The 22,092-nt window shown below is 37.9% G+C and overlaps 1 protein-coding gene across 1 annotated transcript in view; it reads left to right on the forward strand.

The window, feature by feature from the left end:
- The window catches only part of thsd7bb (thrombospondin, type I, domain containing 7Bb), a 96,223-nt gene that overhangs the window by 68,448 nt on the left and 5,683 nt on the right, over nucleotides 1-22,092 (forward strand). Inside the window, exons 9-22 of the mRNA XM_053513904.1 lie at nucleotides 2,101-2,335; nucleotides 5,153-5,268; nucleotides 5,346-5,478; nucleotides 5,750-5,853; nucleotides 8,089-8,280; nucleotides 10,218-10,517; nucleotides 13,610-13,788; nucleotides 15,438-15,592; nucleotides 16,153-16,303; nucleotides 16,955-17,093; nucleotides 17,188-17,303; nucleotides 17,423-17,537; nucleotides 18,500-18,645; nucleotides 21,101-21,275. Coding sequence (XP_053369879.1) covers nucleotides 2,101-2,335; nucleotides 5,153-5,268; nucleotides 5,346-5,478; nucleotides 5,750-5,853; nucleotides 8,089-8,280; nucleotides 10,218-10,517; nucleotides 13,610-13,788; nucleotides 15,438-15,592; nucleotides 16,153-16,303; nucleotides 16,955-17,093; nucleotides 17,188-17,303; nucleotides 17,423-17,537; nucleotides 18,500-18,645; nucleotides 21,101-21,275 — 2,256 coding nt within the window. The remainder of the gene's footprint in view (nucleotides 1-2,100; nucleotides 2,336-5,152; nucleotides 5,269-5,345; nucleotides 5,479-5,749; nucleotides 5,854-8,088; nucleotides 8,281-10,217; nucleotides 10,518-13,609; nucleotides 13,789-15,437; nucleotides 15,593-16,152; nucleotides 16,304-16,954; nucleotides 17,094-17,187; nucleotides 17,304-17,422; nucleotides 17,538-18,499; nucleotides 18,646-21,100; nucleotides 21,276-22,092) is intronic.

The following is a 22,092-nucleotide window of genomic DNA, read 5'->3' on the forward strand; positions in this document are numbered from 1 at the left end:
TTTTTTTTTTTCTATATCCAGAAGGCGGGACATGTCTTGAATGGTATCAGCTGTAAAGCAATAAATATTGAGAAATATTATGTGAAGCGAGAGCATTGTTTTAGATAATTGGCGTTATTATGCATGGTTAGCGAGTCAGACAATAATTCAATGTAGTAGAATGTAATGTAGTATCTGAATGAGCACAGAATCATGAATTGTATTTTTGCACCTGACATCATGATGTCTGTCTGCGTTGGTCCCGCCTACTTCTTGACTGCAAAACTGATGGTACTGACCAGATGTTAATGACTAGTGCTAAAACACACATACAACACCAGCCACAGAAACACTTCCAGCAAGAAAACACATCGGCCAACATGATGGTGAAAAGTAAAATCCCAGATTCCTCTCTACGCTCAGATAAAGGGCTTTAATTGTGTGCGGAACAAGGGATTGTACACCTTATATAGCGTACTAGCTTTCCATTTTACAGCTTTCTTAATTCAACCACAAAACAGTTAGTCACCTGTTCATCAGAAAGCTAATCAGTGAAATTCAGACGTTATTTGGCACATATACACTCACCTAAAGGATTATTAGGAACACCATACTAATACGGTGTTTGACCCCCAGATCTGGTGACTGTGAAGGTCATTCGAGTACAGTGACCTCGCCGTCAAGTTCAAGAAACCAGTTACCACCTAAAATTAACACTCATAAACCAAATAGAATTTTCCCATAAGAAATAATGAAAACTCAAATTATTTATTCCACAGCCCCAAAAACTAAATCCATAAAAATAAATAAAACGAAATATAAAGTAAAAATAAAACAAATCAACCTTACCTTAAATGCACCTTACCTTAAAAAAAAGTAAGCATAAATCCAGATAGATAAATGTTTCCGTTTGTGCACGCAGGCGCTGTGCATGTGTGTGTGTGTGTGTGTGTGTGTGTGTGAGTGTGTGTGTCTCTGTAAAGGCGAAAGTAGGAGGGGTCTGTGTGTGTGACACGGTGTCTAATGATGCACGCACACATAGACACAAAAAGCGGGCTGATACAGAAAGAGAAAATGGATCTTTAACCTCTCTAATGAGACTTGCTTTTGCTTTACATGCGCGCTGTACACACACGCATACCAGTAAGAGACGTGCACTAAGATCCAGCAGGGGAGACGATTACCCACAATTCCGCAGTGCAAGAGAGAAAAAAACTGTTGGCTCAGTTGTGATCATGTGACGCTTGGCATGCGTGATACATGATACCTGGTACTCGTAAACCAAGACTTTGTTCGTTTTTCAAGTCAAAATTTATTAAAAATCTTTGCCGCGTTACTCACAATCCAAGGTTTCACTGTACTTAAAGGACTAAAGTGTGGCAAGAAAATATCCCCCACAGCATTAAACCACCACCAGCAGCCTGAACCCTTGCTAAAAGTCAGGATGGATCCATGCTTTTATGTTGTTTATGCCAAATTCGGACTCTAACATCTAACGAGTCACAGTAGAAATTGAGGCTCATCAGACCAGGCAACGTTTTTTTCAATGTTCTTTTCTCTGATTTTGGACAGCAATCGTAGCCTCAGGTTACTGTTCTTAGCTGACAGAAGTGGTACACAGTGTGGTCTTCTCCTGCTATAACCCATCTGCTTCAAGGTTTGATGTGTTCAAAGTGCTTTTCGAACATTTCCTTGCTTTCAGACCATTCTCTGTAAACTCTAGAGATGGCTGTGTGTGAAAATCCCAGTAGACCAGCAGTTTCGGAAAATACTCAGACCAGCCCATCTGGCACCAACAACCATGCTGCGTTGAAAATGACTGAAATCACCCTTCTTCCACATTCTGATGCTTGACTTGAACTTCAGAAGATAATTTTGACCAGGTCTACATGACATGCCTAAGTGAACCGAGTTGCTGCCATGTTGCTTTTCTTAGACATTTAGCTTAATTATTATACTCAAATTGTAGTGATGTCATATTTGCAATTTAACTCGAAAACAGATGTACACTTCTAATACAAAGTGAGAAATGTTGTCTCTCAGAGTAAATGTTTTTTTTTTTTTAAGACAATAAGTGTGTGTGTTGTATGTTTTCACCATTTCCATTCTTTATAAATACAGAAGGGAAAGGATGCTTGCCCGCACCTGTACTAGAACAGTGGAGAGCCTGTGGCACCCAGGCATACACAGTGTACCACTGGGACACTTCTCCCTGGGGCCCCTGCACTCCAGACTCTGGCACAGACAGAAACAGCACAGAGCAGGAAGAGCTGGAGGAAAGGGCTTGTGGCACTGGGATACAGACTCGCCGTGTGTCCTGCAGAAGAGCCAGCGGTGGACAGGTGGAGCCAAGCAGGTAGAAACAAGCAGGCACAGCAAGGAAAATAGCACTGGATTGTAATATGTAGTATAAATACTGTACATACAGTTAATATTTTACTGAAAAAAAACTTTTATCAGTCAAAGTACAGCTTCAATTTTATTACTCTAGTAGAATTAAAAACTCCATCTCGTTGCCAGCAGCTAAACCTCTTAAATATTAGTGAGGATTCAAGAATATGCTTGTTTTTAATATGCAAAAAAAAAAAAAAGTGGGAATCAACATATACATTTAGTGGATAGTTCAAAAATTTGAATATGCATAATTATCTGTATGAATAAATACAGGAACTGCATGAATTTATTCTTCTGTCACATCACAGATGGAGTTTTAAAACAACAAAAACAAGCATTTCAATCCACACCAGCTTCATTAGCAGTGTATGAAACAGAGAAGAGAATGTTACATTGCATTTGTTTTGCATTCTGTTTGTCACTCATACAGTATGGGTACATGCATAAATTACACAGTTATATACTGTACGGTATATACATACATAATCTAGAAAGATCCAACCCTCTTATGTCATGCTTTCATAGAGCTATGGTACTGTATAAGTACATCTGACTGATTTCAATTTGTCAAAACATATGAATATTAGGTTGAGAACATTCACCTTCCGGGTACAGGTGCAGTCACAGCACATGGTGATAATGTACCCTCTTGTACATCATGCACAGTTACCACGCTTCAGACTCTTAAATGATGCGCTGGTGTGAATTTAGGGTAAATACGAAGAGCGTACTGGACTTTTCATTGTGCAGAATAACAGAACACAGGGATAAGAGTAAAAACTCCCTAATGCATTTATCCCAGTGTTTGACTAGTGCTTTAATACTATCGAGGTAGAAAGTTTCTCAGTATGCCGAAGTGTTTCAAGTCTCAAAACACTGGCCTCCCAGGAACTCCCTTAATGGATGTTCTTACATCCATGGAAACATATCTTAGCATATCTTAGCATACTACTTTTTTCTGCATAGTCTTGATGAGGTCAGAGGTCATTCATGAACCACCCTCATCCAAATCTACTTGAGTTGTTTCAGCGCTAATGCACAAAGGTTTCTTGGGAAACAGTTGGTTATAAGCTTGTAATGTTGCCAAACAGATAACTGAAGAGGGCAGTTAATATACTGGCCTATTGATCGTAGGGTTGAAAGTTGAAGTGTTGCCAGTGTTGGCAAGCTAAAATTGTGGGACTGTTGAGATGGGATTTTAATCCTGAACTGCTCCAGGGACTCGACACCATAGCAGACCTGTGCTTTCAGCTCTCACCTCAGCATGCTTTCCAAGCCGAACTAAGCCAAATTTATTGTAGTGCATGTATATAACAGGAACGGGCCTCTATGTCTTCTGCAAGTCTAGCGTCACTATCTAACCATAATGTGTCAGTCTGAATTTCAACTTTGTTACGTTAATTAAAACATTTTAATTAAATTCAGTTTAAAACATATGAAATCTTTGTGGTCAGGAATTATTCTTTGTATAAAAATTAATTGCATCTTCCCAGCAAAAGTGCAGCAAAAACTTTTTGCTTGTTTTTGATTTACATGAAAGACATATCTTTATTGGGGATACTGCTTTTTAAAAATATTTTTTAACTTATAAATAACATAAGTATTGCATGACTCATCCTTGAATCCGTCATCCACTTTTTTGTACAGAGAAATGCTTTGATTTTATCAAAACTATTAAAAACCGAAAGAATTTAAAATGCTTTGAAAAAAATTATATCACACGCATACTAATATATATATACTGTATATAGTATGCATGTCATATAATTTGTAGTTTTATGGGCATAAGGGATAGACAGCAACAATAGTCAAGTGGGCTGTGGCATTTAAGCCATGCTCAATAAATATACTTAGAGGACCAAAGTGCGCCAAGAACATATGCGCCCCCCCATACTACCCCCCCCCCCCCCACCCCCCACCATACACAAACCATTACACCACAAAAAGCAGCCTGATCTCTTGATACAAGGTAAAAAAAAATCGAGACGCATCAGACCCTGTGATTGTAGCCTCAGATTCCTGTGTGTTCTTCTGCTGCTGTAGCCCATCTGCTTCAAGATTCAACGTGTTGTGCATTCAGAGATGCTCTTCAGCATTGCTTGGGAGATGTTTTTTGAGTTACTGTTGCCTTTCTATTAGCTTGAACTTCTCCTCTGACCTCGGGCATCAGAGGCATTTTCACCCAGAGAACTTCTTTCACTGGATATTTTTTTCTCTTTCAGACCGTTCTCTGTAATTCCTAGAGATGGTTTTGTGTGAAAATCCCAGTAGGTCAGCGGTGTCAGAAGTAGATAGACCAGCCCATCTGCCACCAACAACGATTCCCCATGTCGAATTCACTTAAATCACCTTTCTTGCCCATTTTCAGGCTCGTTTTTAAATTCATATATTTCAGTTAGTCTGCTTTTATTTCTCTAGTCCACATTTTTCATGTTTAAACAGAAGTGCTTGTGTTTAAAATAGGTGTTGAGATCCTGTTGGAAAAGCCAGCCTTGAATAACCCTACATATATTGATGCAGAACCAAATTCTGAATATGTTCACATTTCGCATGAGTGTTTATTACTTTGGGACGTAATTTTTGGACTTAAATCACCAGTGTCTCCTCTGAATACAGGTCTCTGGATTTTACCAAACCTGACCCTTATCACTGTGAATTAACATTTTCATATAAATGCACTAGGTGAATTCTTCCAAGCAAGAGATTCAGAAAAATAAAGAAACAAGTCCAGTTCCTTTTTAAATTCCTAACACATGATTATATTGATTGACTTCTCTAGCTGTCCTGAATCAACCCGCCCAGATCAGAAACGTTCCTGTATACTTCTATGCAAGGTCGACTGCATCGTTACACCTTTTAGTGAATGGAGCCCATGTCCAAAATCCTGCTCACCAAGTAAGTATAAATACATATCTCTTTCTACATTTATTTGCTTTTGTCTGTTTGATTACTCTCAGAATCTTTTTTTTCAGCAAATATCACTATTAGCACCCAGTCCCGACATCGGATCATCATTCAGAGGCCGGCCAGTGGTGGTCAGGAATGTCCAGCCACACTTTTCGAGGAGAGAGAATGTGACCCACAACCTCTGTGTCCAATATACAGGTGCAACCTGGTGCTTCAATGTATCCTGATTTTTTTTTTAATCCAGTTCAATAATAACTGTGTATTATGTTTAATGTTTGATCAATGAGATTATTAAAACATTTCTCATGGCATTGAGTGTGCTGGTTCATACAGTCCTGAACTGTTTTGATCATACAAGCAAGCATCTTAGGTTTATTCGCATTCACTGTATTTTTTCATGCACTGTATGATTCTTATGAGCTGTAATTTTTCCTCTACTTTCAGTTTAAGTGCTGTATTTTCTTGGCAGGTGGCAGACACATCGCTGGCAGCAATGCATCTTGGTCCCTGATTCAGTAAGACAGGCGGTCAGTAGCCATACTGAAACCTGTGGGCTTGGCTTGCAGACCAGGGGTGAGTAAATATTTGTCATTTCTAGATTAAAACTAGTTCTCCCAGGATCAGGATGGTGGATTTTCTGATCAAATGTTTTAAAAGTAATGTTGCCAGAAAAACCAATATGGTTGGGTGTTAAAATGCTGCATGTTTGCACGCATTAAGCAGGAATGCAATCAATATCAGAATGCCTTGAATTAAATCTCAATAGGAGAAGGAGAAATAACAACACAAATTTGATGGGTATGTTGGATATAATTAAATATTTTATCAAACACTTAAGATATTAAGCAATTCAAAAACCATTCAAAATTACATCTTGGTTATTTTCAGTGCAATACTCGGTGTTTTACTATGACAGGTGATTTCAAACCTTAATTCCTGAAGTAAGTAAAAAGGTCAAAATGAATAGAGACCACAAGACTTATTGTCACCAATATGAGGCCAAAGGTTTTGAAACATTTTACTAAGAAACAAAGAAAATTGATTATTGACCAAGTGACAGGTAGGGTTAGGGTTAGGGTTTCGATTTCCATTTCTGTATGCATGCAGTTTGCATGTTGTCCCTGTGTTTAGGGGGTTTCCCCCAGGTACTCCAGTTTCCTCCCACAGTCCAAACACATGTAGGTGCAGTCTCGTGAGATTATAACGTGTGTTTGTTTTTGTGTATGTATATTTATGTCAAAGGTGTGTAGACTCACTTTGTCGGACTTACAAATGAATCCGACTTACGAACATGCTCCTGGAAGGGAACTCGTTCGTAAGTCAGGGACTTACTGTAAATATATACAGTATGTACTTTACATGTGTAGTTTTATCAGTGGATACTTTTTACTTTTACTCCACTTCATCCAACAATTTTTTTGGAAATTTCTACTTAAACTATAATTGAATAATTGAATTAAATAACCATGCCTTCCCTCTGTAAAATGCTTAATCATGTAGCAGGTGTTTGAGGTCAGAAATTTGACTGTGGCTACAGTGAGCTAATACAAGCTCATGACTTTTAAGACTTAAGTCAATTTGAAAGTATGCACTTCTGCACTCGAGTACAAATGAACATAGGGGACTTCTACTCTTAGCAAAGAAAGCAAGGCTGAGTGAGAGAAGTCCATCTTTCCTACCCTGTACTGTACCTGTCAACCCATCACAAGACACAAACACTCGTACCCAAATTCTACTACAGGCAATTTTTTCTAAACATACAACACCTACATCACATTTCTTCAACCTCTGGGAGGAAACCAGAGTACCCAGAGTAAACTGACCAAGGATGTGAAGAACATGCAAACTCCACACCGAGCAGAAGCGAGATTTGAACCCCCAACCCTGAAGGTATAAGGTGACAATGATAACCATAAGCAGCCATGTTGTATTATCTAGAGCAATAAAAATAACAAGAGAATGGAATATGAGGATAAACATTGACAAACTAATCAGGTGCACAAAAATTAAAGCGCAGACCAAATGGCAGACAGAACAGAGGCAGAGTCAGGACTAAAATAACAACATTAAGAGAAGGGGAATTTGTGAAATCATGTTACAGTACACCATTTTACCCGAGTAAGGAAATGAGCACATGTATGGCTTGAGAGTGTTTATGTACTGCTAGAATGTGAATTTCTTGATGGGAGTGAAAATGGAGTTTCTTCGTCTAATCATATGTTTGTTTTTTTATGATTTTTTTTTTCATAAATACCTAATAGGTTTATGCCTCATCCAAACCTCTAAATGATTTCAAAAACAGATTAATGAAATGTGCTGTGCAGCTGCTCAACATCACCATGTCGTATCACTGTAATTAGGCCCTTGTGTATTGTATACACCTTTAAAAGTAAGCAGTGACCAATCAGCACGGATGTACCTGACTGTGTAACCCTAGCAACAAGAAATATTGTAATGTCGAGCAGCTGCTACAGTATGTTTGAGTACAGAAAGATTTAAGTCATGAATGGTGCATCAGATAACCCTAATGTAAAGTGATTGGAATGAAAGTAAGTTATACAGTAAAAGACAGTGATTAGCTTGTCCTGCATGACCTGGAGAATGCATGTACAGTCCTACCCCTCAACCTGTTTGGTAGTGTTCTGTAATAAGCGAGAGCAAAGTGGAAATTGAACAAAATTGTAGGTACTTTAAATAAGTGTTAACTAGAATTGAAAGTAAGAGATGTATTCCATTTACAGCTCCTCATTCCTTCTGCCCTTCTCTCCACTGGCTTGATTTCTGTTAATCCATCATTCTGCTCCACAGCAGTGACATGTGTTGGGATGGATGATGCTCCTGCAGACATGGCAGAGTGTGTGCGGTGGGCAGGAGCGATGCCCAACGCAGTCCAGCAGTGCAGGGTGGCATGCAAAGATGACTGCATCTTCAGCTCCTGGAGCAAATTCTCCCAGTGCCAGGGCTGTGGAGGCTCACGCACTCGCACACGTTCGCTTATAGGTATCACACACAAGAACAAAACACATGCGATCTACAGTACCCTTAGGTTGCCAGGTCAGGTAAGAATGTTGTTTTAAGGGAAATAGGTTAGCTGATAGGTTATTCAGAGATCTGGTGACTATGGAGGCCATTTTAGTACAGTAAACCTATTGTCATGTTCAATAAACCAGTTTGAGATGAATTTACCAATGACACAACGCATCATAAAGGGATCAACATGGTCAGAAACAATACTCAGGTGAGCTGTGGCATTTAAACTAGTGATGGGAAGTTTAAATCATCTTAGTGACTCAGTTCTTTGAATCTCATTCATCAAAATGAACGCATCTTTTTTTTAATCATTTCATTTTTTTGTTCAGAAATAAAATAAAATGGTAACTTTTGACTAAACAGACCTCCAACATGTCTACATACTGTTTGCATAAGTTTTGGCTATAGTTCCAGTAATGAAAATATTACAATGCAGCTAAGGACATATTATGATAAACAGAATGACCAGCTCACCATCATATCTTCTGGTCCGAGTCGTTCGTTCTTTTGAATCTATCACACTGCATAGCGTCTATGGGAGTCACGTGACAAAAGAACGAACGACTCAGACTAGAAGACTCATTAAGAAGAACCGTTCAATTGTGTTTCCTGTGTACTGCACTGCATAGCGTCTATGGGAGTCACATGGCAAAAGAACAAATGATTTACACCAAAGACTCAAAGGTAACTACTCATTCCTGTATCCTGTACATAACCTGCGGCGATTCTGCAATGATTTGCGCATGCGGGGCCAGTAAAAAATGAGCGAATAACACTCCGAGACTATTCGTCATTCTGAATTAAAGACTCGTTCAAAAAGAAACAATCGTTGATGAACAACCCATCACCAAAGTGTGTCAAGAAAAAAAACAGCAGCCTGAACTGTTGATACAATGCAGGATGGATCTATGCTGTCATGTAGTTTAAGCCAATCAACATTCATCAGACCTGGCAAAGTTTTTCCAATCTACTGTCCAATTTTGGTCCATCCATTCGGATCGTAACCTCAGTTTCGCTTTCATGGCTGACAGGAATGGCACCTGATGTGGCCTTATGCTGCTTTAACCTATTTGCTTGAAGATTCGATGTGTTGTGCATTCAGAGATGCTCTTCAGCATTCCTCGCTTGTAACAAGATTTTATTTGAGTTACTTTTGCCTCTCTATCGGCTTGATCCAGTCTGGCCATTCTCCTCTGACCTCTGGCATCAACGAGGTATTTTTCGCCCAGAGAACTCCCACACACTGGATATTTTCTCTTTTTCAGAACATTCTCTGCAAACCTAAGAGATGGTTGTGCACGAAAATCCCAGTAGATCAAGAGTTTTAGAAATACTCAGACCAGTCCATCTGGCACAAACAACCATGCCATGTTCAAAGTTACTTAAATCACATTTTTTAAATGAACTTCTTGGCCATGTTTACAGTATATGATCAAATGCATTGAGTTACTGCCATGTGATTGGCTGATTAGATGTTTGCATTTACGAGGGCCTAAACGGGTGTACCTAATGAAGTGGCTGCTAAGTGTATATGGTCTAGTATATATTTAAGCCTCACTTTACGGTGACTTTATTCTAGTCAGGGTCATGGAAGTTTCAGAGTGTATCCTGGCAACACTGTATGCAGGACAATAATATATTCTGTACAGAATGCCAGTCCATCTCATTAAAAAGCCACTAGGATAAATTATGTAACATGTAGCAGAAATACATTGTTTGTAGCTGAAGTAAAATGCATATTGCAGACTTACTGTACATGTAAGCTAGTGGTAAATTAGGGCTGCATGTCAGTAAAGTGTTTTCATCTGAAATCATCAGATGGTTGCATGGTTTGTTCCCATTTAAGGATGCTGATTAACGAAAACATCTCTTTAATGATGTCGTCTATGTCCCCTGTTATCCTCCAGGCCGCAGTAAGAAATGGTGGCGCTGCCAGCAGGAGACGCTGGTGGAGAGAGAAGCATGTCCCTGCTCTAAGTATCATATACAAGTCCATGGACCATGGTCTCCATGTCTGCTTCCTGAGCTCCACCAATCTGCTGGCTATCCTTTCACTAAGAGGCGTTCCCTTCTGGTTCAGAGGATCACCCAATCATGGCGTATGCATGCGGAGGGCAAGGAGTGTGGCCAAGGGTTGCGCTATAGAGCCCTTGCATGTCTGGACCATGACGAGCGTCTGGTTAATCCAGCTCTTTGCAACAGCAGTGGTAAGGTCATGCCAATCTTTAACCTAGTATGTGGCGGAATACTGTAATGTGCACTATTACCGGCTATTGAAAAGGTTTTCATTGTACCTTTTATTATATGGGGGTGAGTCAAAAATTATCCGCACTCCGTAGTCTGTAGACTATATTTACAGTGGTGTGAAAAACTATTTGCCCCCTTCCTGATTTCTTATTCTTTTGCATGTTTGTCACACAAAATGTTTCTGATCATCAAACACATTTAACTATTAGTCAAAGACAACACAAGTAAACACAAAATGCAGTTTTTAAATGATGTTTTTTATTATTTAGGGAGAAAAAAAATCCAAACCTACATGGCCCTGTGTGAAAAAGTAATTGCCCCCTGCAGTTATTGCTGCTAAGGGTGGCCCAACCAGTTATTAGGTTCAGGGGGCAATTACTTTTTCACACAGGGCCATGTAGATTTGGAGTTTTTTTTCTCCCTTAATAACGTAAACCTTCATTTAAAAACTGCATTTTGTGTTCAATTATGTTATCTTTGACTAATAGTTAACGGTTTTTGATGAGCAGAAACATTTAAGTGTGACAAACATGCAAAAGAATAAGAAATCAGGAAGGGGGCAAATAGTTTTTCACACCACTGTATATAGTTATAAAAGGTTGCCAGCTACGAATGCACTGTTGTCTTTACGTCTTCAACAGAACACCTTCATCCGAATTTTGTTTGCTGATATCCATACTATGTTTTCCCCATACTATGCACAAAGTCTTTTATGAATAACGTCAACAGGTACACCTTCAGACCACAAAGAAAACTAATCACTGCACACTGCTCTTCTTTTAATGCAAATCATAAGTGGGTCTCGTTCACACCAGCGAACGGACATTTTAATATAACCAGAGTGCAGAGAATTTTTGACTCACCCTTGTTTCATTCAGGTACTGTATACAGACATAAACAATGCATGAATGAAAGAATATTAGTGTGTTTTTCAGCTGCCTGATACCGCCATGCGTGAAAACTAAGTATACCTGATTTACATATCAGTTCATTTTCTATGATTCCAAACAAACAGCACTAATTTGCAAGGCTGTTAAATTGCATGTGAGGTTTGTCTGGCAAATGATCCAGTACAAATAATAATTGCCTGAGTTACTGTCACCTGCAAAGGTGGAATGAGAAAAAAACTATATTCAAATGATGTGTGTGTGTGTTGATTGGCTTCACCAGACTCCCAAAACTAAAACAGAAACTCTGGTGTAAAAACAATTACAGAGACACATTGAATAAACTGCAGATGTTCAACACATGCCACATGAAGTGTTTTGTTCATAAGATGTGAATGAGGTGAATGACTTACTGTATGAGACGTATAATGGCTCTTTGAATGCTGTTGGTGTTGTAATTGTGATTATTAAGAAAACATTTAAAAATTAAACTATTAAGTATGTTGTCTTAACACTTTAACTTTTTGATGGAGCACATTTTGATTCTCAAATCAGGTACAAAGGCACATTTTGGGTGATTTGAGTTCATATTTTCACATTCCTGGATCAATGAGCTCAATTTTAATACCAGGTTTATTATTGTATTATATTCGCTTGCTGAGATATGGTCAGTGTGATTTTGTTCACGGGGAGCATCTCGAAAAAATGTCAAAATCTTTTAAATGTTATTTACATTATTTCTATTTAAATAAAGATTTTGTCACTTTAATAGCTTTGTTGATTTGTAGTTTTAAAAAAATCTTATTTTTATATACCAGCTGAAGTGCCAAAATAAAAAAAAAGCAATAAATTTTTCTTACTGCACACTATTGGCCATAACTCTATTTACATTTAAAAATGTGTTGAAGGTAACCTGATTGAGTGATCTCTACCACTACCAAAATCAGTAGATTCACAGTCAATTTGTCTTTAAATACTATATATTTTTCATTTCTTTGTAGCATAAGACAAGAATAAAGGGAATCTAAGGTCCATAAAACATTTGCGCTGTTGCACCACTGCACAAAAGCATGCGTGTTAGCATTCAAAGTGAATTTTTTATTTTATTTTATTGGGAACGTAGGGGCTTGGGGGTAATTATGTAAATATATTGATACTTTTACCATAAAAAAAACATCTCAGCCATTTGGAAGAGGCATGGACTGGGGTCTGATTGAAAAAAGAAAACTTGATTGTTAAAGATAAAGATAAAATAACAACAGTGATTGTTGTTATTACTGCTCTAAGAAAATAAAAATTACAAAGAAATCCCTATGTTTTTTTTTATATTGAGGAGGGTAAAAGGTTAAAATCAAACCTGGCACGCTTTCAAATTTGTCTTTGTCTATTGCTTTTGTAGCATCTGTGTGATTACCATGAATAAAAATGTTGATGTGTTTTCTGTGATGGAAAAAGAAAGGAAAATCCATTTACTCGTAACTCACTTATAATAAAAGGCTTGAGACAATGGATGTTACAGTCGATGAATGATTACACACACATCATTGTAATAAATATATATATATATATATAGGCTAGTTATTTACAATATATTGTTATATATTGTTTAAAAATTTCTTTTGTGAAATTTATTATATGAAAGAAAATCATAGATGTGTGTGTGTGTGTGTGTATATATATATATATATATATATATATATTATATATATATATATATATATATATATATATATATATATATATATTGGTAGTGCCTATGTTGAAATTTTAATATGTCCAAATTGTTTCAATAAATTTGCATCAGAAATATGGACTTTATTACCAATTTTTAATGCCTAGTTACCTTTTACCCATCTACAGTGTTGGTACCAGTTTTTATTTTTTTTTACAATCTTATTTACAGTACAGTATGTGTATACACAATTTTTTCCATGTAGAAAATTCATGTATATACGAATAAGAAAATGTTCATTTACATTTTCTTCTTCGTATAAACATGAATTTTCTATATGACTAAAAAAAATTAAGCTCTACCAGATATTTAAAGCTGTAAATCTATAAAACTGCCTTTTTATAAATTGCTTAAATACTTTTGGACAGTCTGTCTCTGAAAAATAAGATGCACATGTTAGTTGCCAAATACTTATAAAAGTCCTGTGTTACAGGTGTTGAAGAGGAAGAGTGTGTAGTGTCCTGTCCTCTTGACTGCAGGCTGAGTGAGTGGTCTGCCTGGTCCTCATGTAGCGCCCCCTGTGGCGGAGGTGTGAAGGTGCGTGCTCGGTGGTTAAGAGAGAAACCTTTCAATGGAGGACGGCCCTGTCCGAAACTAAACATCAAAAATCAGGTGAGAGTAGCGTCGCTCCAGGCACATTTCTAATAATCTTTCTAAAAATATTTCAGCGTTTGGGTCAGATCTGCTCTCTTATATATATCACTATACCACTGACTGATTTACCCAGACCGGATATTGTACATTGGTGATGCTACAACTATTCATTTACCTTCAATAACCTCTTTATACTGGTCAGGGTGGTGGTACATCTTAAAATATAGCAGCACAAGGTAGAAGAATTCAGTGCAGATGGCAATTACGGCACACCATGCATGCATGCACACACACACGCACACACACACACACACGCATACATACGCATTTACTCACAAAATCAAACCTTGGGGCAATTTAGAATTGCAAATCCACCTGCATGTTTTTTAGAGAGTGAGAGAAAGGCAGAGAACCCAGAGGAAGTCTATGTTAATCCGTCCGAAACTCCCACAGACCACAACCATCCGTTTTAATCAAAATTTACGAAGAGTGTTCAAGTCAAACTGGGAGTGTGTAGATACCATCAAGGTAGAAAGCTTTCTCACTACACCGCAGCCATGATGGGACTGCTTGCTTCGTGCCAGAAACAATGGCCTCCCAGGAACTCCTAAGTTAACTCTTAAGAGTCTCATCATCATACTGTGCTTCACAAGACATTTTATCAGAAGTCCCAGTTTCGATTATCAAGTTGAAATACTGTTTATGAGCTGCGTAACTTTCAGCATTTTTTCTTCTGCCTTGATTATGTAGTTTTCCTAAAATAATGCGTATACAGTATAATACACTGTACATTTCATGATACACTTTAATCATTTGATTTTGTGTATTGCATGAGGCTGTGAATGGTATTCTTGTACTCATACAGTATATCTCCAGTGTGTACATCTCTAGGACAGGGCATTTATGGCTGGAAATCTTATTGTGTTCCTATTGTGATTGTACAGTTTTGCCAGTTTTAGTTAGTTGTCAGTTATGTTTTATCACATGAGAAGGCTTTGCTTTAAGTCAGACAAAAAGACACACGCTACACATAAAGTGGCCTATGTTTGTGCTTGAATGAAAATAGAGCAGACGTTTCCACCATGTCCATAAGTGCATTTGATAAGAGAAAACCACACAAGAGATAGTCTGCTAGGATCAATCTGTATCAATCGGACCGTTAGGATCTATCTGGTCGCCACGCTGCCCCGACTGTTAAATGTGTTGACCTGAAGTTCCCAAAGTGCTTTTGTGGTAAAGCAAGTCTAAATAAGCCAGTGTCTCGCAGGAGTTTTTATTCCACAGCATCACTTTCCTGTCTCTTCTGTTTATATGCTGCGCCTTGCTGCCCTTTAAGCCGTGCTCTATCGGGCAGGTGGAACTGCATTAATGTTTTATTAGAACCAGGAGACATTGTTTTTTTTTCCCGAGCTCGGTTTCACGCTTATAAATAAACCCTTAACACACTGACCCAGGGTCATCAAGAAAGCGAACAAGATGTTCGAAATAGCCATTAATGGAAACTTTCTCTCTCCTTTCGCTTTTTCTCGCACTGCTCATATGGACATCTACAAAGGCTCAGGTTAGTGGTTATACTAAGAAATGCATGCTTCTGTTCCAAATACAACAGTATGTGTCTGTGTTGTTGACCACACTGCTGTGTATAATCGCATATTTCTTTTTCCCAGGTGTCTGAGGTAGTGCCTTGTTATTCTGAGTGCAATCAGTATAGTTGGGAGGCTGAGCCGTGGTCCATGTGTGTCATCAACCCACACAATGCTCTCAGCATCACGAGCCAAACCCTGCCATCATGTGGAGAGGGTGTCCAGACCCGGAAAATCAGGTGAGCTCGCTTCATCACTATGCCTCACTTGTCATGAACTGTCATTTTATTTTTCCTGCATCACCACTGATCCTCAAAGTGTTCCCAGCCCCTCGGGCGAAGCCGGTACTCATCAGCGAGGTATTCGCTGTGTGCTCATACTTTCAGAATTACATTCGTAACCACAGCTCTACCTGATTGAAATTCAGCTCTTTAAAAAAAAAAAAAAAAAAGACTCGAGACATTTTGTTCATGTCATATGAATAGATGGGCTCATAAATCCGTGCTCAAAATGGAGAACAGAATGTAACACTGACAAATAGTTTGATAAGGACAAAGCCTTATTTTTTACAAAGGACTAAGGTTACAACTGGGCTATGACATTGAGACTTAATTAACATGCACGTTAGGTCTCTATATAACAAGGGGAAGAGCAGATTGTAGTGTCAATTTAAAGGCATACTATAAAAGAAACAACTCATGCTATCAATGTTATTTCATTGCGTTTCCAAATATAATACTTAGACAAACATTGTCCAAAACAAAAGTTTTATGTTTGCATGATGTTGCATGATTGGAAGGTGTGTGAAGAAGGAAGAGGACAGGCGAAGCAGCGTGAATGACTCTTTGTGCGGCCAGGATGATCGGCCTATCACTACTCAGGCCTGCTACCTGCCTTGCCCTGGCCAATGTGTCACATCCGAATGGAGCCTGTGGAGTGAATGCCCTATGGTGAGTGAATGACCGATTGATGATACAACAACATGGACTCCTTTTAGGTTGCTAAATTTAAGCATAAGGATAGATTGGGCAGTGGTGGCTCAGCATGATAAGGTTCTGAGTTACCGGTCGGAAGATTGGTGGTTCAAGCCCTAGCTCCACCAGGTTGTTGCTGTTGGGCCCTTGAGGCTGCTCCAGAGGCGCTGTATAGTATAAAGGCTGATCCTGCACTTTGACTTTATCAAGAAGCCGGGATATGCAAAGAATAAAGAAGTTCACTGTGCAGTAATGTATATATGACGAATAAAAAACATAACTTTAGGTGTAGCATAGCATTAAGTGGTTTAGTGCATTAGCACTGTGGCCTTGCATCTCCAGGCCCAGGGTTCGATTCCCACTGTGGGTTCTGTGTACATGGAGTTTGCATGATCTCCCTGTGCTTGGTGGCAATCTGAAGACATGCTTACTGGCGTTCCTAAATTGCCCATAGTGTGTGAATGCGTGAGGTCCTACCCGTGGTAGTGTAAATAAGGGAATAAATACATTGGCCTCCAATGGTCCCTAGTTGGACTACAGAAGTTCCTATATAGATGAATAGATAAATGGAAGGATGGATAGCGTTAAGTAACTTATTAATGTGTGTGTGTGTGTATGTGTGTCCAGGGCTGTAACGAAAAGGAATCAAGATGGAGAAGTAAAAGCGTACTGAGGATGCCAGGTCAAGGACACACCTGCCCTGAACTGAATCAGACACAGTCCTGTAGCAACACTACCTGTCTCTCATACTCCTATGCATATTCAGGTAACAAAAATAAACTCTCCACAATATCCTTAGTGCTGAAGACAAATTAATGTAACCTTATATTGATTACATTACATGTGTGTTTGATTCAAAGACTGGAGCAGTTGTCTACTCAGTGACAATGCAATATGTGGCCAAGGAATGAAGACACGCCTGCTGAACTGCATCGATAGTGACGGAAAACTCGTGGAACTCAGCATGTGCAAGGAGGTGAGGAGTGTTAAAAATTTGTTTGTTCTTACATCCTACTAAATCATGTCTGTCGGTGTGTCTGTGTGAGTAATGTTCAACACCTAACTATTCAAATCCTATCTGTGATCTAATACCAGTGGGGTCCTTCAAGAGGGAAGCTGTCTGCTCCATGTGAAGTGAGCTGTCCTGTTGACTGCCTGCTGTCTGACTGGTCACCCTGGTCCGAGTGCTCACACACCTGTGGGGCACAAAGTATGACAAAACACAATACCTTGTATCAATGATCACACTAATATCCAAGCCCATCCTACTAAACATATACTGTAGTTTTAACAAGCTTTGGACTGCTTACATTACACTGCTCTCATGGTGCATTACAAACTACGAGGGACCGTTCAAGTCAAACCAGGACTTTTGATTGTTCTTAGAATGTCATGACCGGAGTGCCTGCTGAAACACTGGCCTTCCAGGAATTCCTTTAATGACCTAAACGTGGAAATTTCTTGAAGCGAGGTCATGATTGTAGTGTATAGAACTCCCAGCTGAGTTTCTGTAATGTGCAAGTAGGGCAGTATGAGGTTATGCATTGTCCTGCAAATAAAGAACACCTTTGTTGATCAAACAAGAGCCGATAAAGCCTGGGAGTATATATAAAGGGAGAAAGAAAAGGGAGGTTTTTTCGCCTATGTTATGTTATTCTGCACATTAAAAGTCCCTGTTTGACCTGAACGCCGCTCATAATTAAACGCACAATAATTCCTTCTGACATTAACTTAAAATGATGAAGAAAAAAAAAGAAATGAGCAAAATATGTCACTAACATCTATTACCTTTATATTATATTACTATCATGCACATTTCTTTGATCTGGTTGTGCTGTGTGAACTTAAGAACCTAAAACAAAACATCATTACCTTTGATGTCAAAGAGTTGTAACCCTCTCCAACATAAACTAATTACTGGTTAATTAAAAACTGTTAATAAACCCATACATCTACAGTACACACATGCCCTGGTGCACCCCATGGAGGAAACTCTGCCCCAGGTGCTTATTATAGCTAATTACATAAATAATGCTGCTGCTGCTTTTGGTAAATAATGCTTAAAAAACAGTGTGCATGTGAAAGTTTGAATAAATGAAAAGCACAGAGTTAAAAAAAAGGAAGAAAAGAAAGAAAGAAATAGTCTGTAATACTCGTATGTTGGTTATTCAGGTCAGATGACACGTTCCAGATTAGTTCTACATCAGGCAGGAGAAGGTGGTAGACCCTGCCCGTCTCAGCTCTCTCAAACAAAACCGTGTCCCATCAGGCCCTGCTACAGCTGGATGGTGGGAGACTGGAACACATGCAGAGTGGAGGTATTGTACTAATACAGTGCCTGTTCTACAGTTCATACACACACATCTACTAATAGGAAATATATGGTATAGCAGTTCCACTGTAATGTTTACAAACTGTCCACTTTAATAGGAACACAGTCCACTTTTTTTGACACATAATGTGATTGAGATTTATACTGTAATATTTAACTATTAAATGTGTTATTTTGTATTTAAACATATTTATTATTAACATATTTAGCAGCACATAATGGTACGAATTATTTCATTAAAAAGATGTTTAACAATATTAATTTAGCACCTCAAAATGATTAAAAAAATAAACTTATACTTGTAATAATTGTTTTTATTGTATAGTAATAATTGTAATAATATTATTGACACTCTACATAAATTCCAAAATATGCATATATTGTCTGTTATAAATTGCAGGCCTTTTGCTATTAAATAATTGCACAGGTGGATAAGATGATTTCTATTTTTGTGCGATTAATTGTGCAGCACTAATAGGAACTCATGTTCCTGCTCATTCATGCAACCATCTCTTCAGCCAAATATTTCAAAGCACCAGAATGTACAGTATAAAATCATGCAGATACAAGGCGAGAGCTTTATTTAGATCAAACATGAATAAAATGTGATCTTAGTATAATGATTTTTTTTTTTTGCTCCATTCTCACTCTAATTCAAACCAAAAGACTGTTATGTGTGGAAAAACTCAGGGGAACGAACATTCTGCAATACATCAACCAGCCCATCTGGCAGCAACGAGTATGCCATGATGTTTTCCCTTCCTGTTTTCTGTTGTTTAGTGTGAATAGTGCTTAAAGCTTGTGACCTGTGTGTCTTCCGGATTTTTAGGGGGCTGGTGAATGTATACAGTGGTGACAGATTTACCTTTGGCTATGTATTGTATTATCTATTTGCAGTAGTATTTTCTAGGTGACTTATTATGGTAAAAAAAAAAATTGTCGATAGTGAGTCTAGTGACCTCAGATGAGAGAAAACTCCCCCAGCTTGTTGCTCAGCTCTGCTGTTTTCTGGTAGGGCGTGGTACTTATTTACATAGGCACTGTAATGAAGTGGTTAAAAAGAGTGTCATTATCTTAGGGATGTTTCAGATGGAGCATTTAGGAGCATTAAAAAATAATACAGAAATTATTTTAAAAAATTTTAATTTGAAACTTTAAAAAAAAAGTAAAAAAAATGATTAAACGTTTTCAATTTCCACAATTAGGAAATTCACCAAAAAACAGGATGTTAAATAATTATACTGGAGACCAGTACATATTTAGAACTGCAGTGGGGTAAAAGTTTTCAAACACTGCATGTGAAAGTATGAATAAATAAAAAGTACAGATTTCCAAAAAAAGAAGAAAAAGAAAGAAAGAAAGAAATTATTTATAATATTCTTGTATTTTGTGTGCATGGTTTTGCTGGCAGTCTGAAGAGATGGGCTGAAGTATTGAGTTTCACAGTTACTTTCTTAGTTTCTTACTTTCTAGAAAAAAAAAATACATGTACCAGTTCCTTAAAAATAAAATTCAGTTCCAAACTCATGCGAGCCTAATGCAGTCATGAAAGCCCAAAATGAGAAAATGGCAAATATAAAATAAAATAAAATAGGGTCAGTAAATACTACTATAAGTCTGGATGTAACGTGGTGCATTGGTGATGAAATATTGTCAGTGTCTGAGTAATAAAGAGCCACTGGGGACTCTATTCAATAAAAGTGGATTTCACTTCCAAAAAGTACCATTCCAAGTATACTCTAAGAAGAAAGGGCAGGCTTTGATATATTGTTCAACTAGAAATGTGGATATAGCGTACATAAAAACGACAAAAAAATGTTTTAAAGAACACAATTGGACCATAATTGCATACTCTAATGTGCATACTAAGAGTGTATGTCCTTAATTATTCAAGAACTCCTAATAACCCAATATAGCTTTAATATACTATCTAAATATTCATTTCCCATAAATATCGATTTATAAAATAAACAAACTCTACAATAAAACCATTAACATTAAAAACCATCAAGGTTTTAGGTTACCCTTATGCCATTTGGTCCTGGTTCTGGTCCCTTGAGGCATGACCTCATAAGACCTCTGGAGGTGTGCTTAGGTGTCCTGCATCATGACATTAGACTTATTTGTCCAGCACATCTCATGGATGCTCAGTTAGATTGAGATCTAGGTAATTTGGAGCCTGGGTCAACAAGCTATGATGTAGTGAGTGGTCTGATACCTTCCTAACATGGCCAGTAATAACTTTTTTCAGCAACTTGTGCTACATTAGCTTTTCTTTGGGATTGGACCAGACCAGATGAGTAGTTTATTGGTATATAACTGATCATCAATGTTATTAAATTCACCTGGCAATGATGTTAATGTTACGGCTGATATCAATCAGGTATATCATTAAGCCTTTACCATAATAAACCTGACAGTGTTTGTATGTGCATATTCAGGGTGCGGAGTGTGGTGACGGGGTGAGGGAGAGGAACATGTCGTGTGTGGTGCACTGGGGTTCGCTCTCTGTGCCTCCTCATCCCAAAGCAGTGCCAGAGGATCTCTGTGTGGAGACCGAACTAAGCAAAGCTCTAGGGACAGAGCTCAGTCAGCCCTGCTCTATTCCCTGCCCAGGTCAAAAACACATCTACACTACTTGCACATTATACTGGGGGGAGAAACACTTTATATGAGCTACAGTTGCTAAAGAATCAGTGAATAAATGTTCATAATTCACAATAAAAAAAACATCCATTTCTCTATTATTAGCATATAATAGCCACACAATAACATAATTTACATCATTATTAAACATCAGAAGTTTCCATATTTGTTAAATAATGTACATGTCATTATTAAACCAAACTAGCTACAGAAACCAGCTACCTAAACACTTAGGCTAAGCTTGTTAGCACTTTAGGTAGCTAATGTTACCTTTCCAGCAGTTGGTAATCTTAGGCAATGTATTATATTTCAATCAAATTACTTGCAAGGGGGAAAAAAGTATTTATTTTATTGTATGATCCAGTAGCCAAGTTACATTAAAAGTTCAATTTTATTAAAATAACTTTATACTATGTATTAAGACTTAGCAAAACAGCTAACAATAGGCTAGTGTTGACACTCCCAGTTGCTCTTGTGTTAGAAAAGGACACCTAGCTAGTGGCAAGTTACCAAGATGTTAAAAGGGAAAACAATAGTTTTATTTAGATTGGGGTCAAACAAAAATGTACTTAATATTTTGTCTTTCCAAATATACACCATTTGAGAAATGAGGCACTGCTAATGATATTAGCAAAAATTTTTTTTTTACTTTACTCGTTGATAGAAAACTAGCTTTTTCTTTCCGAATTAGCCTGAGTTTATTACAGCTTTATATTATACTGCGCTTATTCTGATGTAAGGATTACCTTACTGTTGAAACCTAACCATGAAAACATGGTTAAGTACA

Source organism: Clarias gariepinus, chromosome 15 (genome assembly GCF_024256425.1).
Source record: "Clarias gariepinus isolate MV-2021 ecotype Netherlands chromosome 15, CGAR_prim_01v2, whole genome shotgun sequence".
NCBI classification, from domain to species: Eukaryota; Metazoa; Chordata; class Actinopteri; order Siluriformes; family Clariidae; genus Clarias; species Clarias gariepinus.